The sequence below is a fragment of the Camelus ferus genome, chromosome 31 (genome assembly GCF_009834535.1).
Source record: "Camelus ferus isolate YT-003-E chromosome 31, BCGSAC_Cfer_1.0, whole genome shotgun sequence".
Lineage (NCBI taxonomy): Eukaryota > Metazoa > Chordata > Mammalia > Artiodactyla > Camelidae > Camelus > Camelus ferus.
This window is the reverse complement of record NC_045726.1, coordinates 10,384,252-10,409,785: the sequence shown is the minus strand read 5'-3', so window position 1 is coordinate 10,409,785 and position 25,534 is coordinate 10,384,252. Positions and strand designations below refer to the sequence as shown.

At 50.0% G+C, this 25,534-nt stretch overlaps 1 protein-coding gene across 1 annotated transcript in view; it reads left to right on the top strand.

Annotated features, from left to right (window-relative positions):
• The window catches only part of SCARA3 (scavenger receptor class A member 3), a 32,175-nt gene extending 12,270 nt beyond the window's left edge, over positions 1–19,905 (top strand). The window contains exons 2-6 of the mRNA XM_014567064.2: positions 978–1,076; positions 2,355–2,474; positions 6,019–6,117; positions 7,087–8,130; positions 18,069–19,905. Of these exons, the coding sequence (XP_014422550.2) occupies positions 978–1,076; positions 2,355–2,474; positions 6,019–6,117; positions 7,087–8,130; positions 18,069–18,520 (1,814 nt within the window). The 3' untranslated portion in view covers positions 18,521–19,905. The remainder of the gene's footprint in view (positions 1–977; positions 1,077–2,354; positions 2,475–6,018; positions 6,118–7,086; positions 8,131–18,068) is intronic.
• The last annotated feature ends 5,629 nt before the right edge of the window (positions 19,906–25,534 follow it).

Sequence of the window (25,534 nt, the reverse complement as noted above, 5' to 3'; positions counted from 1 at the left end):
GTTACTGTCATGCAGTCAAATGTATTGATCTTTTCTTTTATTGCCTCTGGATTTTGAGGCACAGTTTAAAAAATCCCCCCACCAGACATCTCCCAAACAATTTAGTTGTCATCATCAGTTTCCCCCGCTTCCCAGAACAAAAGCCCCGAGCAGCTCAATGTGGACCACTTCATTTCTCAAACACCCACTTCAAGGTCTGGCTCACGCTTCCTATGTTGGGGCTTCCTATGTTTCTCCTTGTCATTCATACAAAGACCGGATCTTATAAGGAGGAAGGGGTATGCGGTGTCTAGGGGAATGGGAGCAACCTTCTGAATGAGGGAATGCATCACTTAGGTCTTGTTTAGCGAGCACATGATCCCAGGGGAGAAGCACCAAATCGGCTTTCCGACACGTGACCTGCTTCTCCCGTGGTCCCTCTACATCCCAGTGGTTCCTGCATGAGGCGATCTGTGAGGCAGAGGCTGTGTCCATCCCGCATCCTCACACCGCCCGCTTCTCCTATCTGCAGCCCCCAAGCTGGGCTGGATGCGGAGTCTTTGTAGGCACTGTGCTGGGGCCAGATTCGTCCTTGTCCCTGGAGCAGTGGAATCCTATTTCGGGTACCAGGTGTCAGGGGATGGAAGGGTGCTGAGCCAGATCGAGCAAGCTGTTTCTTCCTACTCCCCTGCCAAGGGGTCTGAGCAAGGAGCAGACTGGGTGGCCACTGGGCTAACCTGTGCGCCTTTACCAGTTTGTCGGAGATATGAACTGTCCTCACCTAGAGGGGTGGGACATCTCAGTTCCTCAGCCACTTGATTCTGACCTCCACTTCTCCTTTGCTCTGCTTACCAAAAGGTCACCTGGAGCTCAGGGGGGCTGACTTGGACCTGGGGGCGGGGTGGGCGTGGGATGTGAGGACTGTAAATGAATGGGGCAGGTGAAGAGGGGTGGGTATGGCCCCAGCGGGGGGTCTGACGGCACTGGCTCCATCACAGTGAGGTCTGCCACCGGCGACGGAGATGCGTTGTGTGTTACAGAAGAGGAGCTGGCTGGTGACGACGAGGACATGCCGTCCTTCCCGTGCACGCAGGAGGGTAAGGGCTCTGGGGTGGTCTGCTGTCTTCTGTCTCGGCTGAGAGCCCCTCCCTGCCTCCATCCCCAGGCTGGGGAGAGACTTGCCTTTCTGCATGGCTTCAAAGTCCTGACTACTCCTTCCCTGCTGCTCCCTGGAGGGTGAAAGGAAAGAGCTGCACAGACCTGGGTTAAGCAGTACGGAGGAAGTCAAAGTTTGACACAAGGGACATCTGTCCCCAGAGGTCCCCCTGAGACCTGTCTGGGACCTCTGCCATCTCTTCCAGTCTGTCCCCTTTGTCGTATCCTATGCTGTCCAAGTGGCCTGTCCTTCTCAGGCCACCAGGACTCACTTCGCATGTGGTTAATCCGAAAAACCAAAGCTCTCAGAACTGTTACTTGGAGTAGGTCTTCCTGGTGGGATTCATCATAGGTTAGAGCAGCTGTTCCCAAACTTGGCTGTACGTTGTAATCACCCAGTGGTGCCTGAGACCGATGCTGAGAAATTGTGATTTCTTTTACTCTGAAGTGTGGACAGGGCATCAGGATTGTTAAACATTCCTGGTACTTGTATTGTGCAGCCGAAGTTGACTTCACCTTCGAAATTTCACAGCTGGGAACATCACTGCATTCCTGCTGGGTGCTGGCCACCTCCCAGAGTAGCCAGGAACACCTGCCTCCCTCCTTCCTCCATACTGGGGACCATCTGATACACTGGAACCTTCTGTTTGGTTTCCAGGAGAACTGCTGGTTACCTGCAAGTTTGGGGACTGGTGACCAACCTTCTAGCTGTCTTGGGGCTGAGGGGTTTCCCAGGGTATGTGATTTTCAGTTTTAAAACTGAAGACTGTCTTGGCAAACCATCCTGGTTTGACCCATACTGAAGAGTTCCCATAAGAGGAGACTTTCAGGGCTAAAATCTGGGAAAGTCCTAGGCAAACTGGGACAAGTTGTTCACCTAGTGGTGAAGCGAGGCTGGTGGCCCTGTGTTGTGGACCATGAGTAAGGCTGATGTTTTGGAAAGAGGTGTTTCCCCATCCCATGGGCTGAATGACGATGCCATAGAGAGAGAATGATGGTGCGAAGGGGGTGCCCTTTGAAGGCCTCCATCTCTGGTCTCGCCTATTCCTGAAAGCTCTAAGACCTTGAGACTAGGCAGTGAGATGGGTCAAGATGAGGACTGAGAACAGCATCCTCTCCGAGACTGGTTCAAAATGTGGTGAGACAGGCCAGTGCGGGAGCGTGGAACTGACCCTTCAGCTGCAGCCTCAGTCACTGGCCCCCTTTTCCACCCCCTACAGGCCGGCCGGGGCCCCGCTGCAGCCGCTGTCAGAAAAACCTGTCTTTGCACACGTCCGTGCGGATCCTTTACCTCTTCCTGGCCCTGCTCCTGGTGGCCGTGGCCGTGCTGGCCTCTCTGGGTGAGTGCAGGCTCTCAGTACCAGCAGGCTAGTGCAGGGCTCTCTACCCTGGGCTGCAGGGGATTTCTCATCAGGGGTTTGTCCTGCACTAAAACCCCCTACAAAGCCTGATACAGGTCTCAGCGGCTCAGGGTCCAGAACCAGCATCTTTCTGGCCAGAGGATCTTAATGCTTGATTCAAACTGTCAAGACTAGCTTCCAATTTCTGGTCAATGATTAGCTGTGTGGCCTTGAGCAAGGCATGTCCCCTCTCAGGGCCTCTGTTTTCCTGTTGGTAAATGAGAGGATGGGACAAGACTGTGATTCTCAGTTTCAGCCCCAAATTAGAATCACCTGGAAGTCATTCAAAAATACCGATGCCTGGGCCCCACCCCGGATACTGGAATAATTCAGTATTTTTAAGCTCTTCAGTTGATTCTGGTGTGCATCCAGGGCTGAGATCACCGGATCTGACAATGTCCAAGCCCTTTCCATGGTCTTTGTGTTTCTCAACAAAATGAGGTTGACGCCTGCCTGCATCAAGGTCGTCCCCAAGATTTGTTAAAATGCAAATTCCTGGGTCTCACCCAGACCTACAAATTTAGGGTCCTGCAGGGAAGGCCCAGGAATCTGAAGTTTGGTGGTTCTCATCACACTACAGTTTGTATGACTGTGATAGCTGACCCAGGTGATGGCACACTGCCAGATTCTGATAACTTCTGTCTTCACAATGCTAACAGTCTATGTTTAAAAGTGAAAACAAATTTGAAAGCTTCTTACTGCAACTCCATTCCATTCTTAGCTTCAGATTGAAAAAATCTTTACTAAGGGAAGCCAGTAGATTGGTTTGTTCCAATGGACTAGATGTTGGAGAAAAGGCTGGAACTCAGGTGAGGCAAGGGAGGCAGGGAGGATGCCACATTCCTGGTGCTGACCCTGGACTTGTGCGTCCCCTTAACAGGATGGTGGCTGGTCCCTGCCCTAGTTAGAGATATTCAGTAACTGGCTTTCTTGGCTTGAAGATAAGAGGCCAGCATATTAATGATTTGAACAGATACTTCAGTCATCATCCAATAATCCTGAAGATGTTAATTAACTCCAACACAAAGCAAGCACCTACTATGCACCAGGTGTTAGGAACACTGAGATGAGTCCATTACATTTCACCATCAAAAGGAGTGGTTCTCAATCTTGTCAGCACATTAGAATTCCTCTGAGAACATTTAAAAACACTGGTGCCCACCCCAATGTTCACAGTAGCATTATTTACAATAGCCAAGACATGGAAGCAACCTAAATGTCCATCAACAGATGACTGGATAAAGAAGATTTGGTATATTTATACAATGGAACACTACTGAGTCATAAACAAGAATGAAATAATGCAATTTGCAGCAACATGGATGGACCTAGAGATGATCATGCTAAGTGAAGTAAGTCAGACAGAGAAAGACAAATATCATATGACATCACTTATGCGTGCAATCTAAAAAATATGATATAAATGAACTTATTTACAAAACAGAAAGAGATTCACAGACATAGAAAACAAATTTATGGTTATAGGGAAGGAAAGGAGGGGAGGGATAAATTAGGAGTTTGGGATTAGCAGATACAAAGTATTATATATAGAATAGATGAACAACAAGGTCTTAATCCATAGCACAGGGAACTACATTCAGTATCTTGTAATAACCTATAATGAAAAAGAATATAAAAAAGAATATATGTAACTGAATCGCTATGCTATACACCAGAAACTAACACATTATAAACTTCTATTAAGAAGTTCCATTTTTCCATTAAGAAAATAAATAAAATAAAACGAAAACAAAAAGATATGGGTGCCAGAGCCTTTCTCTCCAGAGGAATGAAATCGGGTCTCTGGGTGGGACCCAGGCCTTAACTGTTCAGGAAATCTCCTCAGATGGTTCCGATGTGTGCCCAGTTAAGAACCACTGATTTCAAGAATTTTCCCAGCCCCTCACCCTCATTTAGCCCCACCTTCTCTCTGCTAAATCACTTTGGCATCTCAGAAAGTGGCCAAAATCCTGGCCCCGGGGAGGGTGAGGAGCTGGGGCCCTGCCGTTCAGAGGCAGCAAACTGATCTTTGGACTTCTAACGGTTCCCGGCCAGCCCTTAGAGAGCCCCCACTCTCAGCCCCCACAGGACCATTCACAAAGCCCCAGTAGCCCAGAGAAGAGCCCAGGAACCCACTGGGGGCCCAGCACTAGCCCATACAGGATGTCCACACAGTTTCCCAACAAAGCCTCAAGCTGGGAGGCTGGCCCCATTGCATGCAGGAGCAGGCAGATCTGGGAGGTGAAATGCTCTGCTCCCAGGTCCGTGGTGGGAGGGCAGAGGATCATAAGAGTTGGTGGGGAGCAGTGTGTTTGGGGACTCCAAGAGGGAACTCTAGGGTTTCCTTTTTGGTTTCTAGCTCTAGTCTGAGTGTCCCAAGTCCCCAGAACAGTGCTGGCACCGTCCCCGCCAGGTTGGTAGGTACTCAGTCACATTTGTCACATTTGTCGAATGAATGACTAGGAATTTGTGAGCACACATGTCCTAGTCACAAGTCCTAGTCAGTGCTGCAGAATCAGGTCCGTGGCCCACATCCAGAGGTTGGGCAAAATCAGTGTTCCTCTCAGTGGACATGAAAAATACACTAAATTCATTTAATCAGGTTTTTTTTTTTTTTTTTTTTTTTTGCATGCAAACTATAGGCCAAGAACTGTAGTAGGCACTGGGCATATACTGCTTAATACAACATAGGCCTTGTTCATGGAGTTTATGACCCAGAGATGGATGGATGAAAAGAAAAAATGGACAGATGTACAATAAAGTAAATAAAGCAAAATGTTAATTTATAGAAACTAGGAGGTAGATACATGAATATTTACTGTCTAATAAATTATTGATTATTCTGTTTGGGAATTTTTATAATTAAAGGTTATGAAAGAAAAAATTGATAGACTCATACCTCCAAAATATACCTACTTATTTATAAATTAAATGTGTACTCTTTACATCATAAAACACAATTTTGAAAGAGTGAAAAAAATAAAGTCTAAAAAGTGAGAAAAATGGCTAAACAAACATATTAATGTGTAATTACAAATCATGAAATATTCAGTGAAGAAATGAACAGAGTGAATTATATGAGTGAACCCCTGGCTATTGGCTTAGACATTGACTTTGAAAGCCTTAGAATAGGAATCAAATCCATGCATTCTCTCTGCATCTCTGTCCCCTCATCTGTGCTGGGGAATCTTCACTGGTAAGAGATTCAAATGGAATAATAAATACTGTAAACTATGAAGTGCTGGTCTAGGGATCTCTCAACATGTAACTGTGACTAATAAAATCTCGATATGTAAATATGAGGAAAGCTTGATCCTAGAAATAATCCTTGTATATGATGGCTGCGTGTGTGTGGTTATTCTCTTAGGATAAATTGCTGGAAGTAGAATTGATGGATCAAAGGGTCTTAATATTTCTGATATTCTACGAAGAGTTCTCTGAGCTAAGACCCTGCCTCAGTTTCTCACCTGTATGTCCCCTGCAGTTTTCAGGAAAGTGGACTCCCTCTCAGAAGACATCTCACTGGCCCAGGCCATGTATGACAAGAAGCTCGTGTCTATGCAGGAGAATCTCCAAGGGTTGGGTGAGTGTCCAGTGTCCAGATACGCCAATGACTATGACAGAAGGCCAGTATTATTTGGGGTGGGGTGAGGGCTCCCCCCAGGCCACAATGCCCCGGAGCAAGGAAGCCTTCACCAAACTTCTAAGCACAAAGGAAGGATAGTCATGGCTCCCTGTTGCCCTGTCCAGCTGGAGAACCATCCAGCCAGTGAAGGCTGCTTCCTCTGGACACAACCAGGAATGGGGCTGGGGATTCTGTGTGGTACCCAGAGCCTCCAGACAGAAAAAGAAAGCCAAAGACAGTCCACTCTCCAATATCCTCACGTACCTGAAATTACTTTTAAGGCCTTCCAAATACCCTTGACAAGTTGGTCATTTCCTCATCACTGCCTTAAAATTTACACAACTGATCTCTTTATCACCTGCTTTAACAAGGGACATTGTCACTCTCAGAGTGAGACAAAAGGAGCCATGACAGAAGGGTTTACAGGCAGTCTACTTGGTGGAAAGAGAAGGTCCTGTTCTGCCACTAATTAGCTGAGTGACGTTTGGCAAGTCACTCCTCTGAGCCTCATTTCTCATCAGTCACGGGGAGAAAAATCCCTGTACTTTCTTCTCCACACTCTTGGGAGACGATCAAATAAAACAAATATAAAAATATTGGGAGAAACTTAAAAAATAAAATGTAAATAGGAGGTTTCTGGCAACCTCAGAAAAATTTTGAAGATACAGTATCAAAAATTTGGTATTAAGATGGAGACAATGTCCAAAATCCTACATTTCGGGTCAGAGTAAAGACTTTCGGTAGCAATAAGATTGCATAGAGATGGCAAGGCTTTTCCAAAGAGGATTTCATAGCAGGTCTTAGGAAAGGAAGAGGGATAGGAAAGCCACTTACCAATTCACTATGCTCTGAAATATTAAATTTAAAGAAGCAGCCTTTGTTCCATGATCCTTCAGCAACTCAACATGTTGTCACTTTCCCCCAAAGATCTGAAAGCCCCAAACAACTGCTCTTTCTGCCATGAGGCAGAGCAGCTGGGGCAAGAGATCAGAAAACTGCAGGAGGAGCTGGAGGGAATTCAGAAGATGCTTCTGGCTCAGGAGGTCCAGCTGGACCAGACCTCCCACACCCATGAACTGCTCTCCACCACCAGCAGTCAAATTTCCCAGGAGATGGGCAGTTGTTCCTTCTCCATCCATCAGGTCAACCAGTCTCTGGGGCTCTTCCTGGCCCAAATGAGAGGCTGGCAGGCCACCACAGCTGGCCTGGACCTCTCTCTGAAGGACCTCACCCAGGAGTGTTACGACGTCAAGGCTGCTGTACACCAGATCAACTTCACCGTGGGGCAGACTTCGGACTGGATCCATGGGATCCGGCGGAAGACGGATGAGGAGACCCTGACCCTCCAGAAGATGGTCACTGACTGGCAGAACTACACGCGGCTCTTCAGCAGCCTGCGCACCACCTCGGCCAAGACCGGAGAAGTGGTCAAGAACATCCAGGCCACCCTGGGGGCGTCGTCCCAGCGCATCAGCCAGAATTCCGAGAGCATGCACGACCTGGTGCTGCAGGTCATGAGCTTGCAGCTGCAGCTGGATAACATCTCGTCCTTCCTGGACGACCACGAGGAGAACATGCACGACCTGCAGTACCACACGCGCTATGCCCAGAACCGCACAGTGGAGAGGTTCGAGACACTGGAAGGACGCATGGCATCCCACGAGATCGAGATCGGCACCATCTTCACCAACATCAACGCCACCGACAGCCACGTGCACAGCATGCTCAAGTACCTAGACGACGTGCGGCTCTCCTGCACGCTGGGCTTCCACACCCACGCTGAGGAGCTCTACTACCTGAACAAGACCGTGTCCCTCATGCTGGCCACCACCGACCTGCTCCGGGAGCGCTTCAGCCTGCTCAGCACCCGGCTGGACTTCAACGTCCGCAACCTCTCCATGATCGTGGAGGAGATGAAGGCCGTGGACACGCAGCATGGGGAAATCCTTCGCAACGTCACCATCCTACGAGGTGAGAGCCAGATCTGGGCCGGGCTGCCAGGGAGCTCCCAGAGGGCCTGGATGATCTTGTGAGGCACAGAAGGACCTGGTTTGGGGCAAAAATCCTAATGGGCTGATGCAATCCTGTAGCAAACGCCCGGGGTACCTGGCAGCTTTACTGTACTTGCAAATCTCTTTTGTAAAGGTGTTATGGCTCTTAGCCCTGACTTACTTGCTTAATGTGCTAATCTGGATTTTGGGGGGGGCGGTAGTTAAGGTTATTATTTATTTATTTTTTCCCCCTAACGGAGGTACTGGGGATTGAACTCAGGACTTTTGTGCATGCTAAGCACGTGCTCTACCACTGAGCTATACTCTCCCCGCCTAAATTTGGATTTTTATATGTGGATTTGTTTAATTGGGGCCACATAGAGAAACAGGCAGAGTTTATGTTTGGGAAACTCTAGTTCCTCGTGTTTTCTCCCTTCCCACCCCCTCTTTGATGTCTTCAACCATCTGCCCCTCAGATGCCTGTCACTCTGATGCCCTCATTTCCTCCCATCTTACCCCCACATTAATCAGGGTTCTCTAGAGGAATAGGGGAGAGAAAGAGAGAGACTATAAGGAATTGAATCATGTGATTGTGGGGCTGGTAAATCCAAAATCTGCTCAGCTGATGTCCAGTTCAAGTTCGTAGGCTGGAAGCTGCTGTAGAATGAGGAAGGGACAATGTGTTAATTCAAAGGCTGTCGGGAAGGGTATGCTCTGTTACTCAGGGAAGGGTCAGCCTTTGGTTCTATTCAGGCTTCAACTGATTAAATGAGGCCCACCCATATTTTTGACAGAAGCATTACATGCAGGGAAGGCAAATTCATATCAAGAGTCAGTGTCCAAACCAAAAAGACCAAAACACTGCCCCTTGCATAATGGACATGGTCCAGTGTAATCAACCTGCCACCAGCTAGCTGGCTGATCACTCTGAGGAGTGGTGCCATATCAGTAATTCTCTGTTGGTCTCTGCTGTTGGCAGGTTGGGCACTCAGCAATGGCTATAGCCAGGTCAGCCTTGGTGACTGGAAGTCTATGTTGCTGACCCCATGTATAAACTCCATCCCTGCTACCACAGCCACTTTGTTCATGAGCCCATTGGGCAATGACAGTGGTGGGTGGAGGAAAAACCTGACTGGAATCCAATGTTCCTCCTAGTCACTCGATTATTAAAATCCTCCTCTGCTGATTTCACCCTTTGATGAGTATCCACATAGGATGCCATGTGAAGGACCTCAGCTAAAACTCCATTGATCACTGGCCCTCCATGTGTCCCTACTCTGACTGGTGGATGACAGTGATGGTTGGGTCTCCAGGAATCAGTGTCAGTTCAGAGCTTGTGTCCAGTGGTGCCTGAAAGTTCTAATTATTTCCTCTTGCTCAGTGCACAGTTATCTTGGCAAAAGGCCATAGGTCCCTTCAGGGAAGGCTAGGAGAATGATTAACAATAAATGTTGTAGGCAGTGTACGAGGGTCCTTCCTCAAGGGGACCTGGTCTCCCCTTCATTCAAGGACTTCTGGGTCTGTAAACTGGCTCAAGTTGAAGAATTGCTTGAGGGTTCATGACTCTGTTTTTATGATTCAGATCAGATTCTGCTCACTTGACCTAGGAATTTTCTGCTTACACAGAACAAGTAGGCGTTAGAAGGCTTCTGATCTATTTCACTTCTAGGAACACCAGGCTCACAAGCCAATGCCAGGTCTGCAAATGTTCTGATTGCTGCTTTGGCCCTGCTGTCCATCACAGGAGCGACACCCTCCTTGCCTTTGGTGGTTGAGTGTCATCACTTGGCTTCCACCACCCATGATCCAATTACTCTCAGTGTGGTTAGGTTTCCCAATTCTGTGACTGCAGTTCCCATGTAAGGTCTGGCCTCCAGAGAAGAGCCAGGGGTGCCAGCGCTTTCCTCTCAAATTTATTTCTCATAGTCATGGTGAAGGCGTGTCTCTGGACCTTCCCAGGGTGGGTGAGTGGGTCTCCAGTGACAAATCCACTCTAACATTCCAACCTCCCTCGGTCATCAAATCCCTTTCTCTACCTAAACCAAGGCATATCTGGCATTTCTGCTTCACTCACTGTGCATCATTTTTTTGTCCATGTTTCAGCCATCCAACAAAATGAACTGGTAGAGCCCTTTCTGACTCTCCGAGATGCAAAGTTAGATGCAGAATTCCTGCCTAGTGAGCCCAGAGCAATGGAGGCTGCACAATCTGACTTTACATTCCTTCCACCATCATCCCACCCGCTTCATACCCACTCCCACACGTTGCTCAGATTTCCATCTGCAAGAATCAGGAAACGTGGAGTGCAGCACACCTCCTCATAGGTCACACTTTGTATGTCGCTTTTAGGGCTGCTGCAACTTGAATCCAGTTATAGGTCTAGAAGCAAAGAGGGGGGCCGGGTGGCCCCTGAGGGGAACTAGCATTGTCTTGCTTGTCAGCTGCTTTGCAGGGGCTGTTACACTTTCCTTGGGCAATACAGGGTTAATCCCCTGGGACAGGGGTGAAGAGGCCACTTTTACTGGGGACAGAGAGACTGCTGCCGCTAGCAGAGAAGACATCAGAATTAGGGGTTCAATGTCCCCAGCTCCATCGGGGTCTTCCCACACATCCCCATTCCAACTTTCAGTCCCAGTCCATGTCCCCACTTGAACAGTAGACACCTGTGAGACTGGGCGTTGAACTCACATTGTAATTCAGCCAGTCCCTGGAGGAGATTGTGGGTCTTATTTTCAGCAGCCTCAGCCCTGTGGCTGCAGAGAGAAAGGTCTCTTGCAGGGCAGACATAGAAGCTGTCGGGTCACTGATGGGGCCTTTGAACTGGGAATTCTAATCCCTGAGCTCATCCTTTTCTTCCCCCACTTTGACCAGTAACATTAGGAACAACCAGCCAATCTTATTATACTCGCTATTTTGACAAAAATATTTAAAAGCATCATATGCATGGTTACCTAGACCCTTGCTTAGGCGTCTCCGTTCCTTTGCTCTGCTGCCATGGACCATCAGGCTGTTTTTACTGCTGGGTATAGAGTCATTGGCATCTTTCAATTTAATCATATTAGAAAGCCTGTTCCAGAAAGCTCTGACCAATTTAGAAAACTCATCTTTCAAATTCTGTTCACCTAGAATCACTCTTGGTACCAAAATCTGTATTAATCAGGGTTCTCCAGAGAAACAGAGCCAGCCAACAGGATATATACATATCTCTCCTATGTCCATTAAGATCTCTGGAGAGAGACCTTGATTTGTTATAAGAAGTTGGTGCTCACAGATATAAAAGCCAGCAAGTCCCAAGATCTGCAGGGTGAATCAGCAAGCAGAAGATCCAGGAGAGATGATAGTTTAATTCCAGTCTGAGTCCAAAAGTCTGAGACCCAGGATAGCTGATGTGGTTGCAGCCTGAAGGCTGGCAGCCTCAAGACCCAGAAGGAGCTGATGTTTTAGTTCGAATCCAAAGACAGGAGAAGGCTGATGTCTCAGTTTGAAACTGTCAGACAGGAGGAGTTCCCTTTTAGTCAGCCTTTTTGTACTTTTCAGGCCTTCAACTGATTGGATGAGGCCCACTCACACTGGGGAGAGCAATTTACTTTACTTGGTCCACCAATTCAAATGCTAATCTCATCCAAAACACCCTCACAGGCACAATCAGAATGTTTGAACAATGTCAACTGAAAAAAAAAAAAAAAGCACAATCTAAAAGCTGAGAATTACATTTTATTTGGCAGACATATTGAGGACTTAAGTCCAGGAGACAGCCTCTCAGAAAGTTCTGAGGGACGCTCCAAGGAGGTAAGGGAGGAGCCTGGATATACAGGAGATTTTTGCAAAAAAGAATCTAGGTCGTTGAATATCAAAAGATTATTGCTAATTAAAGACAAATAAGACATCTCAAGTTAATGAATGTAGCACTTTTCTGTATATGAACGATGCAAGAGTCTGGGCTCAATGAAATTATTCCTTTGATATGCACCTTAACTATCTCGGGCCAGTATTCTGGGTTTGTTTGTTTTTCCCCATTCTGAATCCTCTCGGGTGTCCATCAGGGATGGCTGCAGGTGACTGATGGCTTGATAGCCACATCTTTTGTTTACTGCTATGGCAGGTGACATTCTTTGTCCAAGCCAAATATCTGGGCAACCAGTCAAGCTGACACATAATATGAACCATCGAGGTGATGTCTGAACTGAGGCCTGAGGTGGGGGAGTAGGTCAGGGTCGGCAAGGATGAGCATAGGAGCTCCAGATGCAGGAGCAAACGTGCAAAGACCCTGAGCACAGGCATCATCTCCTTTAATTTCCATCATCCCTGAAACTGTGAACCCAGAAAGCACCAGGGGAAGAATCACACAGCCAGCAAGGAAGGGACACACGACTCAGATTCAAGGCAGTTCCGATCCGAAGTTTCAGGCTGTTTTGAGTGGCCTTCCCCTCCAAAGTCACATAAAACCCCATCCTTCTAAAAGCCCCTGAGCAAACGAGAGAGCCTTCTGCTGTTTGCTGTCTGTTGTTTCTGCAGGTACTCCTGTCTCCTGCCCACCCATGTCCCCAGTGAGGGACAGACCTCTCCTGCCCTTGGGGCAGCTCCACCTCCAGTTTACCCTCAGATCCCATTTCCGAGGTGGGTTAGTTGGCCCACACTTCCAATTCACTTGAAAAGCTCCATGGCTTCTGCGCACCAGTGCTTCATTCTGAAATAAACACCGTCTTAGCCAGCCCGGGCTGCTGTAACCCAGTACCACAGACTGGGGGATTTCACACAACAGAAATCTGCTCTCTCACAGCTCTGGAGGCTGGACATGTCACTAGGGTTGGTTCCTTCTGAGGTCTGTAAGGAAAGGATCTGTTCCAGGTCTTGCCTTGTAGACAGCCATCACCTCCCCGTGTCTCTTGATATCATCTTCCCTTGGTGCATGTCTCTCTCCGTCCACATGTCCTCTTTTTATAAGGACAATAGCCCTGTTGGATTAGGAGCCACCCTCATGACCACATTAACATTTAGTCACCTCTGTAAAGACGCTCTCTTCAAGTAAGGTTATATTCAGAGCTACTGGGGGGTTAGGACTGCAGCATATGAATTTTCAGGAGATACCACCCAATCCATAACAGACACCATTACCTTTTCATTTTGGTCCTTCTCAGCAGTATTTCCAAGTTTTTCTCCTGGAAATTGGTCCAAAAACTCCTGATTGGGATTCCATACAGGAATTTGCATGGCTATATCAAATTTCCCTGGACTCCTCCCCAGGAAGTATGTGTATTTGTGGGAAGAATGTTCAACCTGAAAACATAGCAGCTCTTGGCTCTGGAGAATAGTGTTAAGTAGCCACTGAGATCTGGCAGTTCTAGAATGTACAGTCACATGGATGGGGGGTGCAAAAACCTGGGCCCGACCGTTCAGGGAGCTCCAGGAGACAGAAGAGATCCCAGACAGCTCCGCTGTCTCCACTGAGCTCAGACTTGGAACCAACCTCTCTGACTCTCTGATTCTCCTTAACCATTTAGTTGCAAACCTGTTTTCCCTTTCTATATTATTGAGCATTTCTGCTACCACTCAGGCTAATTTTTTTCTTTAATCTAGATGGGTGGTGTCGTGGGGGATGGGGGTGAGGAAAGATCTTGTTTGCCTGTGGTCATACTTTTGCAACAAAACCAGTTACTGAGTATCTCCTTGGTAACTGAAACCTTCCCACAGTATTTCACCTAAAATATGTTCCCGTGTGACTCCTATGACGCAGTGTTCCAGTGAAGGCATTAGTAGATAGTCCTTAGGGCTCATCCTCTGGTCATTTTGTTGTTCTTAAATTGTATTCAATCTAAGAACAAATGACGTATAAAGCCTTCCTCATGACAAAGCCTGTTCATACACTTTGTTTCATTTTAGCCTCACAATAACTTTTGTACAGTGAACAAGGTGGGTCTTGGTGTCCTTATTTTACAGAAAGGTAACCTGAGCTGGGAAAGGGGAAGGGATGAGCTCAAGGTCAGACTGTGACTAAAACCCTGACCCCTCGCCAAGGCTCTGGGATGCACATGTCTAGTGCCCAGTCGGAAGAAGAGACGCTGAGAGCATGGGGTTGCAGGTACCAAATGGGCATTTCCACCCACGTCCTGCTTAGTGTCACGTGCGGGGCAGAGACTGGAGAAGGGGAAACGGTACCCAAAGTGTTAGTAAGGGAAAAGCAGACCACCTACTCCTCCCAGACATGCAGTCAGCTGTGGCCCTCCCCTGATGGGCCGGGATGGCCTAATTACAGCCCAGGGCTTCCTGAGTAATTACGGACCTCCTCCGGACTCCGGGCGCTCTTCCTCTCTCCCAACTCCCTGCCTGCCACTGCGGCTCACGTTTCTTCCTTTGTCTTAAATGTGCCCCTAGTGCTCAACGCAGCACTTAACCCCCACCCCCACCCCCACCCCCACCCCTTAATTTTCCCTTTAGCCCTGTTGATACCAAGATCTTATTACAGGCCGTGTCAGGGAGCATCCTGTGGTGGAGAGCCCCTGGTCAGCCTCTGCCTGCATCCCTGCCCGCTGTGCCAACCGCTGCACTTTGTTGTTGACTTCCTCCCTGGCCAGCCGGGTCCCGCCAGCCCACCCCTCTGACTGCATGACTCCTGGCTGGTCCAGGAGGGACATGCGGAGGCTGGGCCCACCTGAGGAAGACAGCCCTGCAAGTGACCCCCTTCCCTGCTCTGTGGGGACCCTCCCTCTCCTCCAAGCAGCACTAGGGTAGGAGGTTCTGGTAGTGGGAGGCCGTCTGGGCAAGAGGCCAGGAGCCTCTCAGGCCCTGGTTTGCATTCTGTCTCTATCCCTTCCTGGTTGGTGATGGTGGGACAGTGACCACTCTCTGCACCATAGTTTCACATGTGTGAAATCGAGTGATGATCTCAACGTATGGCGCTGGGGACCAGGAGAGACCTAGTAACTAGCAAATGTTCACTGCTCTCCCAGCCCTTCCCCTTCCGGAGAAGAGGCGGGTCACAGAGACGCTAGAGTGAGCTGGACTGAGCATTGCAGGACAGGGCCGGTGTAGGCGCCCCAACACCGGGCCTCGGGCGAAGCCACTCCGCTGAATGTCCTCACAGCTACTGCCTGGGAGCCACGTGTGGGTTCTCAGAGATGGTGTTAGCAGTGGCAGCTGTGGCTGAGGATATGGAGAAGGAGGTGACCTTTTTCCTGGCAGGCCTCCTTCCACATATCTGGAGGCTGCAGCTCCTGGGGGATGAGGCGACAGTGTGACCCAGGCTTCTGCAGAAACCTTCACGCTGGATGTGTGGGCGCCTAGCCTTCCCCATCCAGGGAAAGACACCCAAGAGCCTCCGCAGAAGGAAGGGGGCTGGTGCAGAGGAGCAAAAGAGAGACCTCTACTCTCTGCCTTTTCTCCTTCGCTGTTGGCATAGAAACCCCGAGAAATCCTCAAACCTGGCTGCTGTGCCCTGGGGGCCAGAGAGGAGAGGGCGCACACTAGAGATGGTGGCGTGGGAAAGACGGGGGTCCCACGGAGGGAGTGCGGGGCTCCTGCCGGACCTCCGGGCGTCCTTGTCCAGGTGAGACTTCTCAGGCATTTCCTGAGTCCAGGCTGAAGACGGGGCCCATCCACCCAGGGGACAGGAATGGCAGCCACAGAAGAGGTTGTGGCAAGAGAGGAGAACCAGGGAGCTGGGGCAAGCCTGGGAGCCGTATTCCAGAGGGACAGAGGCAAGAGCTACGGGGCCCTAAGGGACTGTCAGGAGCAACTCTGAATTTTATAGATGATCTGAGCCTGGATAGGGCTTTCCCAGCATCCCTCCACGCCCTCTGACTCCCGGCCACCTGCACATCTTTCCCAGCCCCAGGTGGCCCAGGTGCCCAGGGCAGAGCTGGGATGAGGACGGGCACCGAGGCTTTGCCAGTTCCCAGCCCATCCTGCCAGGCTGGGGGAGGAGTCCCTGCTGGGCATCTTCCGTGCCCTTTTGTTCCAAGTTGTTCCGGTTGCTGTGCTGTGTATTCCTTCTGTTTGCTGCAGACGGAGGGGCAGGTCCTGTCGCCCTGCTGCTTCCCAGGCCAGGTCGCCACCCCGGCCAGCCAGCCGATGATGGAATCCCAGCTGGTGCTGCTGGCAGGCCACGTGAGCCGAGCCCACACAGGCCACATCCTCGCTGTGTGGGGGAGGTGGGCACGGCAGTGGGTGGCAGGGAACGGAAGGTTTTTATTGGCCCTGCTTGGGGCTGACTCTGCCTGGGCTCTGGTTTCCAGTTTAGATCGTAGTTAGAGGACAGTGCTCTGCTCCACTTAGAAACGCTCTGGGAAGTAGATGAGTGGGGGCGTGAGTGGAGTGGGGAGGCCGAGGATGGGCAGCAGGTAGCCTTGCCCAGCACTGACAGCCATGGTGTCTGCATGAGCCAGGGAAGGGGCCCTGATGTTGCAGAACTGGATCCTGGCCCCTGGGAGGGCTCCTGGCTCCAGCAGAGAGGACCCTTCTCTCTGAAAGGCCCCGCCGGGCTTCTGGTTTCTGCTCAGAGACCCTGGGGACATCACTCACCTCTCTGGGCTTGAGTTGCCTCCTCGGTGAAATAGAGTTGGACTAGCTGTCACCTCACCCAAGACCCCAGGATTCTCTTGCAAAGGGGATGCTTTAACAGCAGAGTCCTCAGGGAGAGCTGAGTACAGGCATGAACACTCACCTCCCAGGCCAGGGCTGGGGTTCCCTGCTACCACCATCCCACCCCACCCCACGATCCTCCGCCAAGACCACTGAAGAAAGCCAGGCCTGCGCTGTGCCTGGCTCCACCTGGGCCAGAGCTGTTCTCCACAACCCCCGTCCTCACTAGGCCACAGCGTCCTCTTTCCTCCACCCCCTGGGCATCTGATGTGCTTTGGCCAGAGTGACGGCCACACTCTGGTCTGTGTCCTCTGCGCTGGTACAGCTCTGAGAGGTGGTGACCTGGCAGGAAGGATATTAAGGTCATCTGACCCCTGGCTTGGGTGCTAGGCTGGGCTCTTTAAGGAAGGCCTGTGTCTTTATCATGGCATCTCCCCCAGGCCCTAAGCCAGAGCTGGGCAGGAGCAGGGGGTCCACGGCTGTTTGGTGACTCACTCTCTTCAAGCAGATACTGAACTTCCCCTGCCGTGTGCCTGGGCTCCGTGTCCAGGGCAGGGGATGGGAGCCTCCCTGTCTTCCTGAGACTCCACAGTCTCGTGGGGCCACCAGATAAGTGTCAGGGGTTTGCCTTCACTATGCTGTGGCTTCTCTTTCTACATGTCAACTAAAAGATTCAGAAGGTAGTAGCTCCAGCAACTCAGAGAAGAGGCTGGAGTGGTCAGGGTGGGCTTCCTGGAGGAGCTGCCTTTTCTCTGGGCTGTTGCTGGGCCCACTCACTCACTCACACTGGGAGGTATCTGCTTTTCACACCTCACTTTCTTGGCTTTCTCCTCTGTGTCATTTGACTCCACTCCTGTTGCCTAAAGGTCACAGATGAGACCTGCAGGTGGGAAAGGGGTGGGAAGGGGCGAGGGGGCGGTAAGTATAACAGCCAAAGACCATAATGAGTGTAGGTGGCCCGGCTGGCCTCCGGAGCAGGACAGACAATCCTGGACGGCCTTGGCCTTTCCCCAGAGCTGTCTGGCACTCAGCCCCTGACCGGCGTGCGTGTGTGGAACTGTGGCCAAGCCCCGAAGTCAGGACAATGAGAGCTCCCTGGGCACAGGCCTCAGGCCAAACACCTACCCATGTAAGCTGGGGCTCGGGACTCTCAGCCTCACTTCACAGGTGGCCAGGCCACTTAGAGGGGTCAGATCAGCGGCCTGCAGTCAGCAGACTTGGGCCCTGCAGCCTCCAACTCTCGGGTGTCACAGTGCCCTTTGCTGCACACCCGCTTCATGGGACAGCCTCGGAAGACCTACCCTCAGGGACTGACCTCTCCCCTCTTCTCTCTGACCCTAGGTGCCCCCGGCCCTCCAGGACCCAGAGGACTCAAGGGAGATGTGGGTGTGAAAGGGCCCGTTGGCGGCAGAGGACCAAAAGGAGACCCCGGCAGCTTGGGCCCCCCAGGACCCCAGGGTCCTCAGGGGCAACCTGGGGACACCGGGCCTGTGGGAGAAAGGGGGCCAGTAGGCCTTCGAGGTTTCCCAGGCCTCAAAGGCTCAAAGGGCAGCTTAGGAGCCGGAGGCCCGAGAGGACAGCCAGGCCCCAAAGGGGATGTGGGGCCCCCGGGGCCGGAGGGGCCTCCTGGGTCCCCGGGGCCAGAGGGGCCACAGGGAAAACCAGGGATCGCCGGGAAGACAGGTTCACCAGGTCAGCGGGGCCCCACGGGGCCCAAGGGTGAACCAGGGATCCAGGGTCCCCCTGGGCTCCCCGGGCCCCCAGGCCCACCAGGAAGTCAGAGCCGCTACTGAGGAGGGACCCAGTCCCGGACGCCGCCACACAGAATGCAGGAAAGGGGGCTTGGACTGAGCGAGACCCCCGAAAAGCTGCACCTACAGACTTTGTGGTCCTTTGATCCTGAAGGGGTTCCCCAGGCCTGCCCCTGCACCTCGGGGCTCCCCAGTATTGACTGTACCATAGAAAGCAGCCTCCCCACACACGCGCACACACACACACACACACACACACACGCATTTCCCTGCTGGCCAGGGGGGCCACCTGGGTGGCCCTGGCTGGGCAGGAGGAGAGGGCAGGAGACCCCCTCTCCTGTGACTGAGCCTGCCAGGGAAGGGGCTACCTCCAGGAGGAAGGTCTTGACTCTGGCTCTGAATTGGTGACTCAAGCCAGTCTTGCCAGCATCTGTACACCCCTCCTGGCTGGCAGTTCCCTGAGGCTTCCAGAGGTTGAAAAGACCCAGGAAAACATTTGCAGGGGATTATGGTTCAGAGTCTGGTGATGAGGTGGATTTGGCAACCATGAGACCCTCCCCGTAACCATGGGGCAGAGTCCTGGGAACAACCCCCACCTCATACAGGATAGAGCATCTCCACCTGGACCCTGAGCACTGTGCCCCCAGAATTTCAACATTTTTCCCCATGTCTTCAGAAAATTTCTCTCATAATCCTTGCATCTGCCTCTCAGGAGCATCCCAGAAAGAGACCAAGCTGGAGTTCATCTGCACCGGGACACTCTCCAGGCCCTGGAGCCAAAATGGAGCCCAGCACCTGGGAGGCTGGAGGACTGGGCTGAGGCTGTGCTCACTGGCTGTCTGCAAAGCTGCCTCCCTTGCACTGCCGGAGGTCCCACTCCCATCCTGGGCTGATGACTTTGTGGCGACTGGGGGAGGGCTGACCCTGGGAACAGGGCAGCTCTCCCCTCCTGCATCAGCCCTCCCCCTGCCCACCCCCCTCCATCCGTTGTCCCCCTCACTGAGACCTAGAGGCCTCTCTGCACAAGGCAGCACGACCAGATAAGGCGGGAAGGTGGTGGGGGAGGACTGGCCACATCCACAAGAGGCTGTCTTTGATGTCACCTCTCACCCACCTCCAACGTCTTGCATACACTGGCAGAGAGGCGCCCTGGGGCGTCCCCAGCAGGGCGAACTCACAGGGAGGCCTTCCTTACTTTGTATTCTAACAGATAACCACCACCCCAGGGTGGGGGCTGGGAGCTGTTCCCTCCGCAACCCGACCCAGAGACCCTTCCCCCTTCCAGAAGCCCTACTGACCCCCTCTTCTTGTAATACATGTGCAACTGGCTTGCACTCCCGACACCCCCAATGCCATGTAACCCTCCTGTCTATGTACGATATCCTGTCACATAGTATCACTGACTCAGTAAAGAGCTGTTTCCAGGACGGTGGTGTCTTCTGGTCCTTTCTGCCTGACCGGGGGCACGATGCCTTCAGGGGTTCCGCCTCACCTGTCCTTTGAACGGGAACCAATGGATGCGGGGGCCCCCTGGGTATTCAGTCGCACTGTGGAGTCCCATCCTAAACCCCCGGCCCCTCACTCCAGAAACCCTGAGCTCTGCTGGGAGAGCAGCAGGTCTGCCTGACCCAGTGGCCACGAGGCAGAGGCAGAGGGAGAGGGAGCACATGGTGAAAAATTAGAGGCTCAAGAACAAGAGTGACCATGAGCAAAGCCAGCCAGGAAATCTGCGTTTGGTTACACAGGAACAGGAGGATAACCTTATCAGTAATAATAATAGCAAACACCAGTGGGAGGGTTTCTCCTGCAGCAGAATGCATTCTAAGCACTTTACGTATATTAGTCCTCACCACAATTTGTATTGTAGCTATAACAGCTATATATCTGTAATCTCTCTATATTATTATTTTCCCTACTTTAACAGATGGGAAAACTGAGATTTGGAAAGATTCATCAACTTCCCAGAGTCACATAGATAGAGTTTTTAGAAGTATCTCTATTGAAACCCTCAGTCTCGGGTGACTTCACTCGTGCTCCCGATTCCTCCCCTGTAAAACAGGGGTTATAGCTGTACCGACTTCATGAGGTTGCTGAGGGCATTACGTAAAATGATGCTCTTGGCCAATTTCCCAGTGTCTTAGTCAGCGCGGGCAGCCATAACAAAATCCCACAGACAGGGCGACTCAAACAACAGCAATTTATTTTCTCAGAGTTCTGGAGGCTGGAAGTCCAAGATCAGGGTGTCAGCCCTTCCTGGCTTACAGATGGCTGCCTTCTTGTTGTGCCCTCTCATGATGGGAAAGAGAGAGATGTAGGGGAAGGGGAGAGAGACAGAGACAGAGAGACAGAGCGAGGGCTCTCTTCGTCTTCTTGGAAGGCCATGGACCTGCTGGATTTATGACCTCATTTAACCTTCCTTACCTGCTAAGACCCTATCTCTGGATCAGTCACGTTGAGGGCTGGGGTGTCACATGGACTTTTATGGAGACACAATTCAGCACCTAGTACCCGGTGATGGTTATCACTCCGTAACCATCAGGCGTTATCATGATAGCGTTTGCCCTGCAGACCCCGGGCTTCTGGAATCACAGTGTCACTCACCACTCTCCTCTGCAGCCAAGTGGCCGGGACTCGAGCCCCCACACACTCCCACCCGGCATTGTCCACGTGCTTAGAGCCAGGAACGAGCTGGTGACTCGCCCAGTTCACCTTTATTTTTCAAGTGAGAAACCAAAGGCCGAGAGAGGCGGAGGGGCTTGTTGCCCGACTGGGACTAGAATTCCAGCCTCTCGGTTCCTGGGCAACTCAGTGTCTCCATCTCTGGTGTTGCGGCCACTTCAGTTTTGCTGTTGGTTAAGGCCATTGGGCTGCTCCTGTGCACATTTCCCAGAAAGCGCCCCCACCCCCATCCCTCTCTGTCTCATGTCAGCAAACAGACCCTAGTACTAACGTGGTCCTGCGGGGCATCCGAACCACCGGAGGTGTCGAAAATCCCGAGAGCTGACCACAGGGGTGGGTGGGGCGGGCAGTGGGGAGCCTGGGTGGGCTTCCCGAATGAGTCTCCGTGGACATGGAATGGGGCAGTTCGTGCTTTCTCCCTGCTGGGTCCTCCATTTACTGTGGGACTGTTGGCTCAGCCCTGCCCCGCTCTAACCTTCGGTTTCTTTACCAGGAAACAAAGAGTGTGGCCCAGGCTGGATTCCATCTGGGAGTCATCCTGGTGTGCCCGATTCCTGTCCTGCAATTCTAACCAAGTGCTCTTCCTCCTGCCCTGCTTGGTTGCTTTCCTGGATCTTTCCAGGCCCAAGGCAGCAAAGCCTGAATCCAGACGGAAAAGTGACAGCGGCCGGAGGCAGTCACTGCATTAGAATCATAGCTTCTGTCGTTGGATTGTTTTTGTTGCCACCAGACATGCAAAGCCTGGAGGAGCTCCTGGGCCTTCTTCTAAGCAGAGCAAGGGGCTTCTTGGTAGCCACAGACCTAGGCACGTCCTTGAGCAGCTCTAAAAAAACCCCTGACCTGCCCAGCCTTCCTCCCAGGCCACCTCAGTGCCCCTCCAGCTGGGGTAGGACAGGGGACTGGGCAGAACCACCTCCCTACCCAGGCCTCCCTCCTGCTCCTCTTCCCTGGCCAGGGCTGGGCTGGCAACATCTGCTGCGCTAGCCCTGGACACACCTGTCAAAACAGAGCCAGGGGAGAGGAGCGTGGAGAGCTGACAAACACGGTCTGACCCCGCCATGCTTTCCAGCAGGGCCAGGCAGACCAGGCCAGACAAGGAACCGCCCTGAAACAGAGGCCGGGCAGGCTGAGCAGCCTCCCTGGGGGTTTGTTTTTCCTTGCCTTCACCTGCCCAGTCCTTTTGTTTTCTTTTGAACACTTTGAAGTGCAAGGCTTTGTGTTTGATGTGGGAGGAGAGATACAAAGGCCGGTGTTTTCAGGGGGGACCACCACCCAGGAGCCCATAAAAATGCAAACTGCGGGCCTTCACCCCAGACCAAGTGCTTCAGGACTGCAGAGACGGAGTGGGATGGGGGAGTGAGGGGAGGATTCCCCAGGAATTTTGATGCCCCAGAGAAAATTGGAGAATCACAGATGTAAGAGATAAAGAAAGGAAAATACGTGTCCACTGATGTAGAGCATCTCATTTAATCCTCATGAACTGAATATAGTTATATTTTCTAGGTCAGAAAACAAGGCTCAAAAAAGTAACTTGCTCAAGGCCACATAGGCTTTACGTGGATTTGAACCCAGGATTCACAGAAGCCAGCTATACTGAGCTACCTCTTACAGAATGGTGGGAGGGGCCTATGATCCACAGAAGCAGATGTGCTCAGAGTCCCAGAGCAAGCTAGTGACAAAGCGGTAACAAGGCCCCAAATCTCAGGGCTGCCAGGCTTCCCTCACCCTGGCTGCCTTGTCCCTAAATATGACAAGGGACAAGCGAGAGCAGTGCAGGACTTGGAGAACGGAGCCTGCTTTCTGCTGTGAAAGCTGGAGGCTTCGAAAAGGAAGCCAGATGCCAACCCTTAGCCAGGCCGCTCACCTCCTTATAGCCTTTCCCCTGAACCCAAGGTCTCCAGAACGGCTACCCAACTAAACCCTCCAGGGAGAAGAACAAACTTTTAAATATTAAAACATCTTCTTATTGTGTTTTATTCATTCGAGGCCATACTTTGTTTTCACAGAATCAGATCTGACATGAAGTCAGCTCAAAAATACAACTTGAAAAATGAAATTTATATATATTATCCTTAAAGATCGACCTCATCCTAAGCGCAATTTTGCTTTGAGACATTAATGTAGGAAATAAATCATAAATAAGACATAGCAAATAACTCATAAATAAATTTACATAGTTAAGAGATCAAAAGAATAATCTCCCAATTTTTCTATTAATGGAGGGTGTGATCAAATTATTTGAACCACCACTGCCCTAAGCCATCTATGTTGCTTCTGACATTGTCCTTTGTGATAAACTAGAACTTCCCCCATATGAAAGAAAGAATCTCCACTAATGATTTTACCCAGATTTGTCATCTGATGGTTGGTTCTTTTTCTGAACTCTCAAAACCCCAACAAGCCTGACCCCTAAGTGTATAATGTGGAACCTGCTTGCTCTCCATCATCCGTCATTGTCCTTACTTCAGCTTCACAGAGCAACCTTCTTCCAGACATAGAAACATTTAAAAACATAATAGGCGGTGTGGGCCTCCCACTGAATTTGTTCACTCATTCAATAAACAGTTACAAGCTGCCAGGTACTGTACTCAGCACAGGAGGGGTGAGCTGCAGATTCACTTAAGCTTCCTGCCCAGAACACTTTCCAAACCACCTCACAGAGAAGTAGGGCCCCAAAAGACGGCAGTGGTCTCACAAAGTGGAAGGAATGGAGATCAGAGTCTAGGGCTGCCAAGGCAGCTGGAATTGGGTACCCAACCAAGTGCTGGGCAGGAGAGAGCTGTGCAGAGGAGGAGCCCCAGAAATCTGCACAGAGTTCCCCTGAGCGGTTGGCTGAAATGTATAGGGCAAGACTCTATGGGGGTCTGTGAGTTGACTATGAGCTAATTCTAGACCAATAGCAATAAAGCTTAAAAACAACATCCCTTTCTAAGTAATTGTAAGGAAAAGTGAACAGAAAAGCAGTAAGGACATCACAGAAGATTTGAACAATACTATCAACCAATTGGACCTAATGATGCCAGAACACCGCATCCAACGATAGATGAAAATTCATGCTGAACTGATACTGCAAGTATAACATACCAAAATTTGTTAGATGCAGATAAAGCAGTGCTTAGAAGGAAATTTAGAGTTTAAATGACTATAAAAAAAGAACAAAGCTTTTTCAATCACCGATTTATGTTTCTAGCTTAAGAGGCTAGAAAAGAAAAGAAATGTAAACACAGAACAAGTTGAAGGAAGAAAACAATGAAGATTAAAGTGAAAATCAGTAAAACAGGAAACAGACAAACAATAAGGAAAATTAACATGACCAAAAGTTTGTTCTTTGAAAATACAAGTAAAAATTGATAAATCTCCAGCTAAATTGATGAAGAAAAACAAAAGGAGAAGAAATAAATTAACACTATTAGGAATGAAAGAGGGGACAGTGCTATGGATCCTACAGATAGTGAAGGATATTAAAGGAACACTGTGAACAAGGTGAAACCACCAAATTCAACAATCTAGATGAAACTGGAAAAATTCCTTGAAAGACAACAATTATAGAAACTAATACAAAATCATTGAAAATCTCCATAGCACTATAAATGTTTTAAAAGTTGAATTCATAATTAAAATTTTTCCCCCAAAGAAAACTCTAGGCTCAGATGGTTTCTTCCATGATTTATTCCAAATAATTAAGGAATAAATATCAATCTTACACAAACTCTTTCAAAAGAGAAGTACAAAGAGATGAGATCATAGACCAATAATCCTCATGAATTTAAATGCAAAAATTCTTAACAAATTGAATTAACAGTATTAGCAAGTCAAAGCTACCCACACATAAAGGTAATTTGTCATGACGAAGTGTGGTTAATCACAGTAATGTTAGGTAAGTTTTAACATTTTGAAAATCAATTAATACAGTTAATCATAAACAGACTAAAGATGGAAAAACCATCTGACTGTCTCAATAAGTGCGGGAAAAAATGGTTGAAATCCAACAACAGTTTATAATTAAAACCCTTGGCAGACTAGGAATGAAAGGAAACTTCAAACTTTGATAAAGTTGCCTTAAGAAAACAGCATTAACCATAAAAGAAACTAGAATTCATAAAATTAAAATCTGCACATTAAGAGATCCAGGTAAGTAAATGATACACATTCTCTCATTTTGCACAATGAGAGAAAATATTTGACAAATAACTATAAACAGACTATATAAATATCTCTTGCAAGTCAGTAATAAGAAGATAAACAACCTATAAAAATAGGTGAAATGCTTGCACAGACACTTCACAAAAGACATTAGTGCATGAAAGGATGGTCAACATCATTAGAGATTAGGAAAAGAAGAATTAAAACCACCATGAGATACCACTACACACTTGA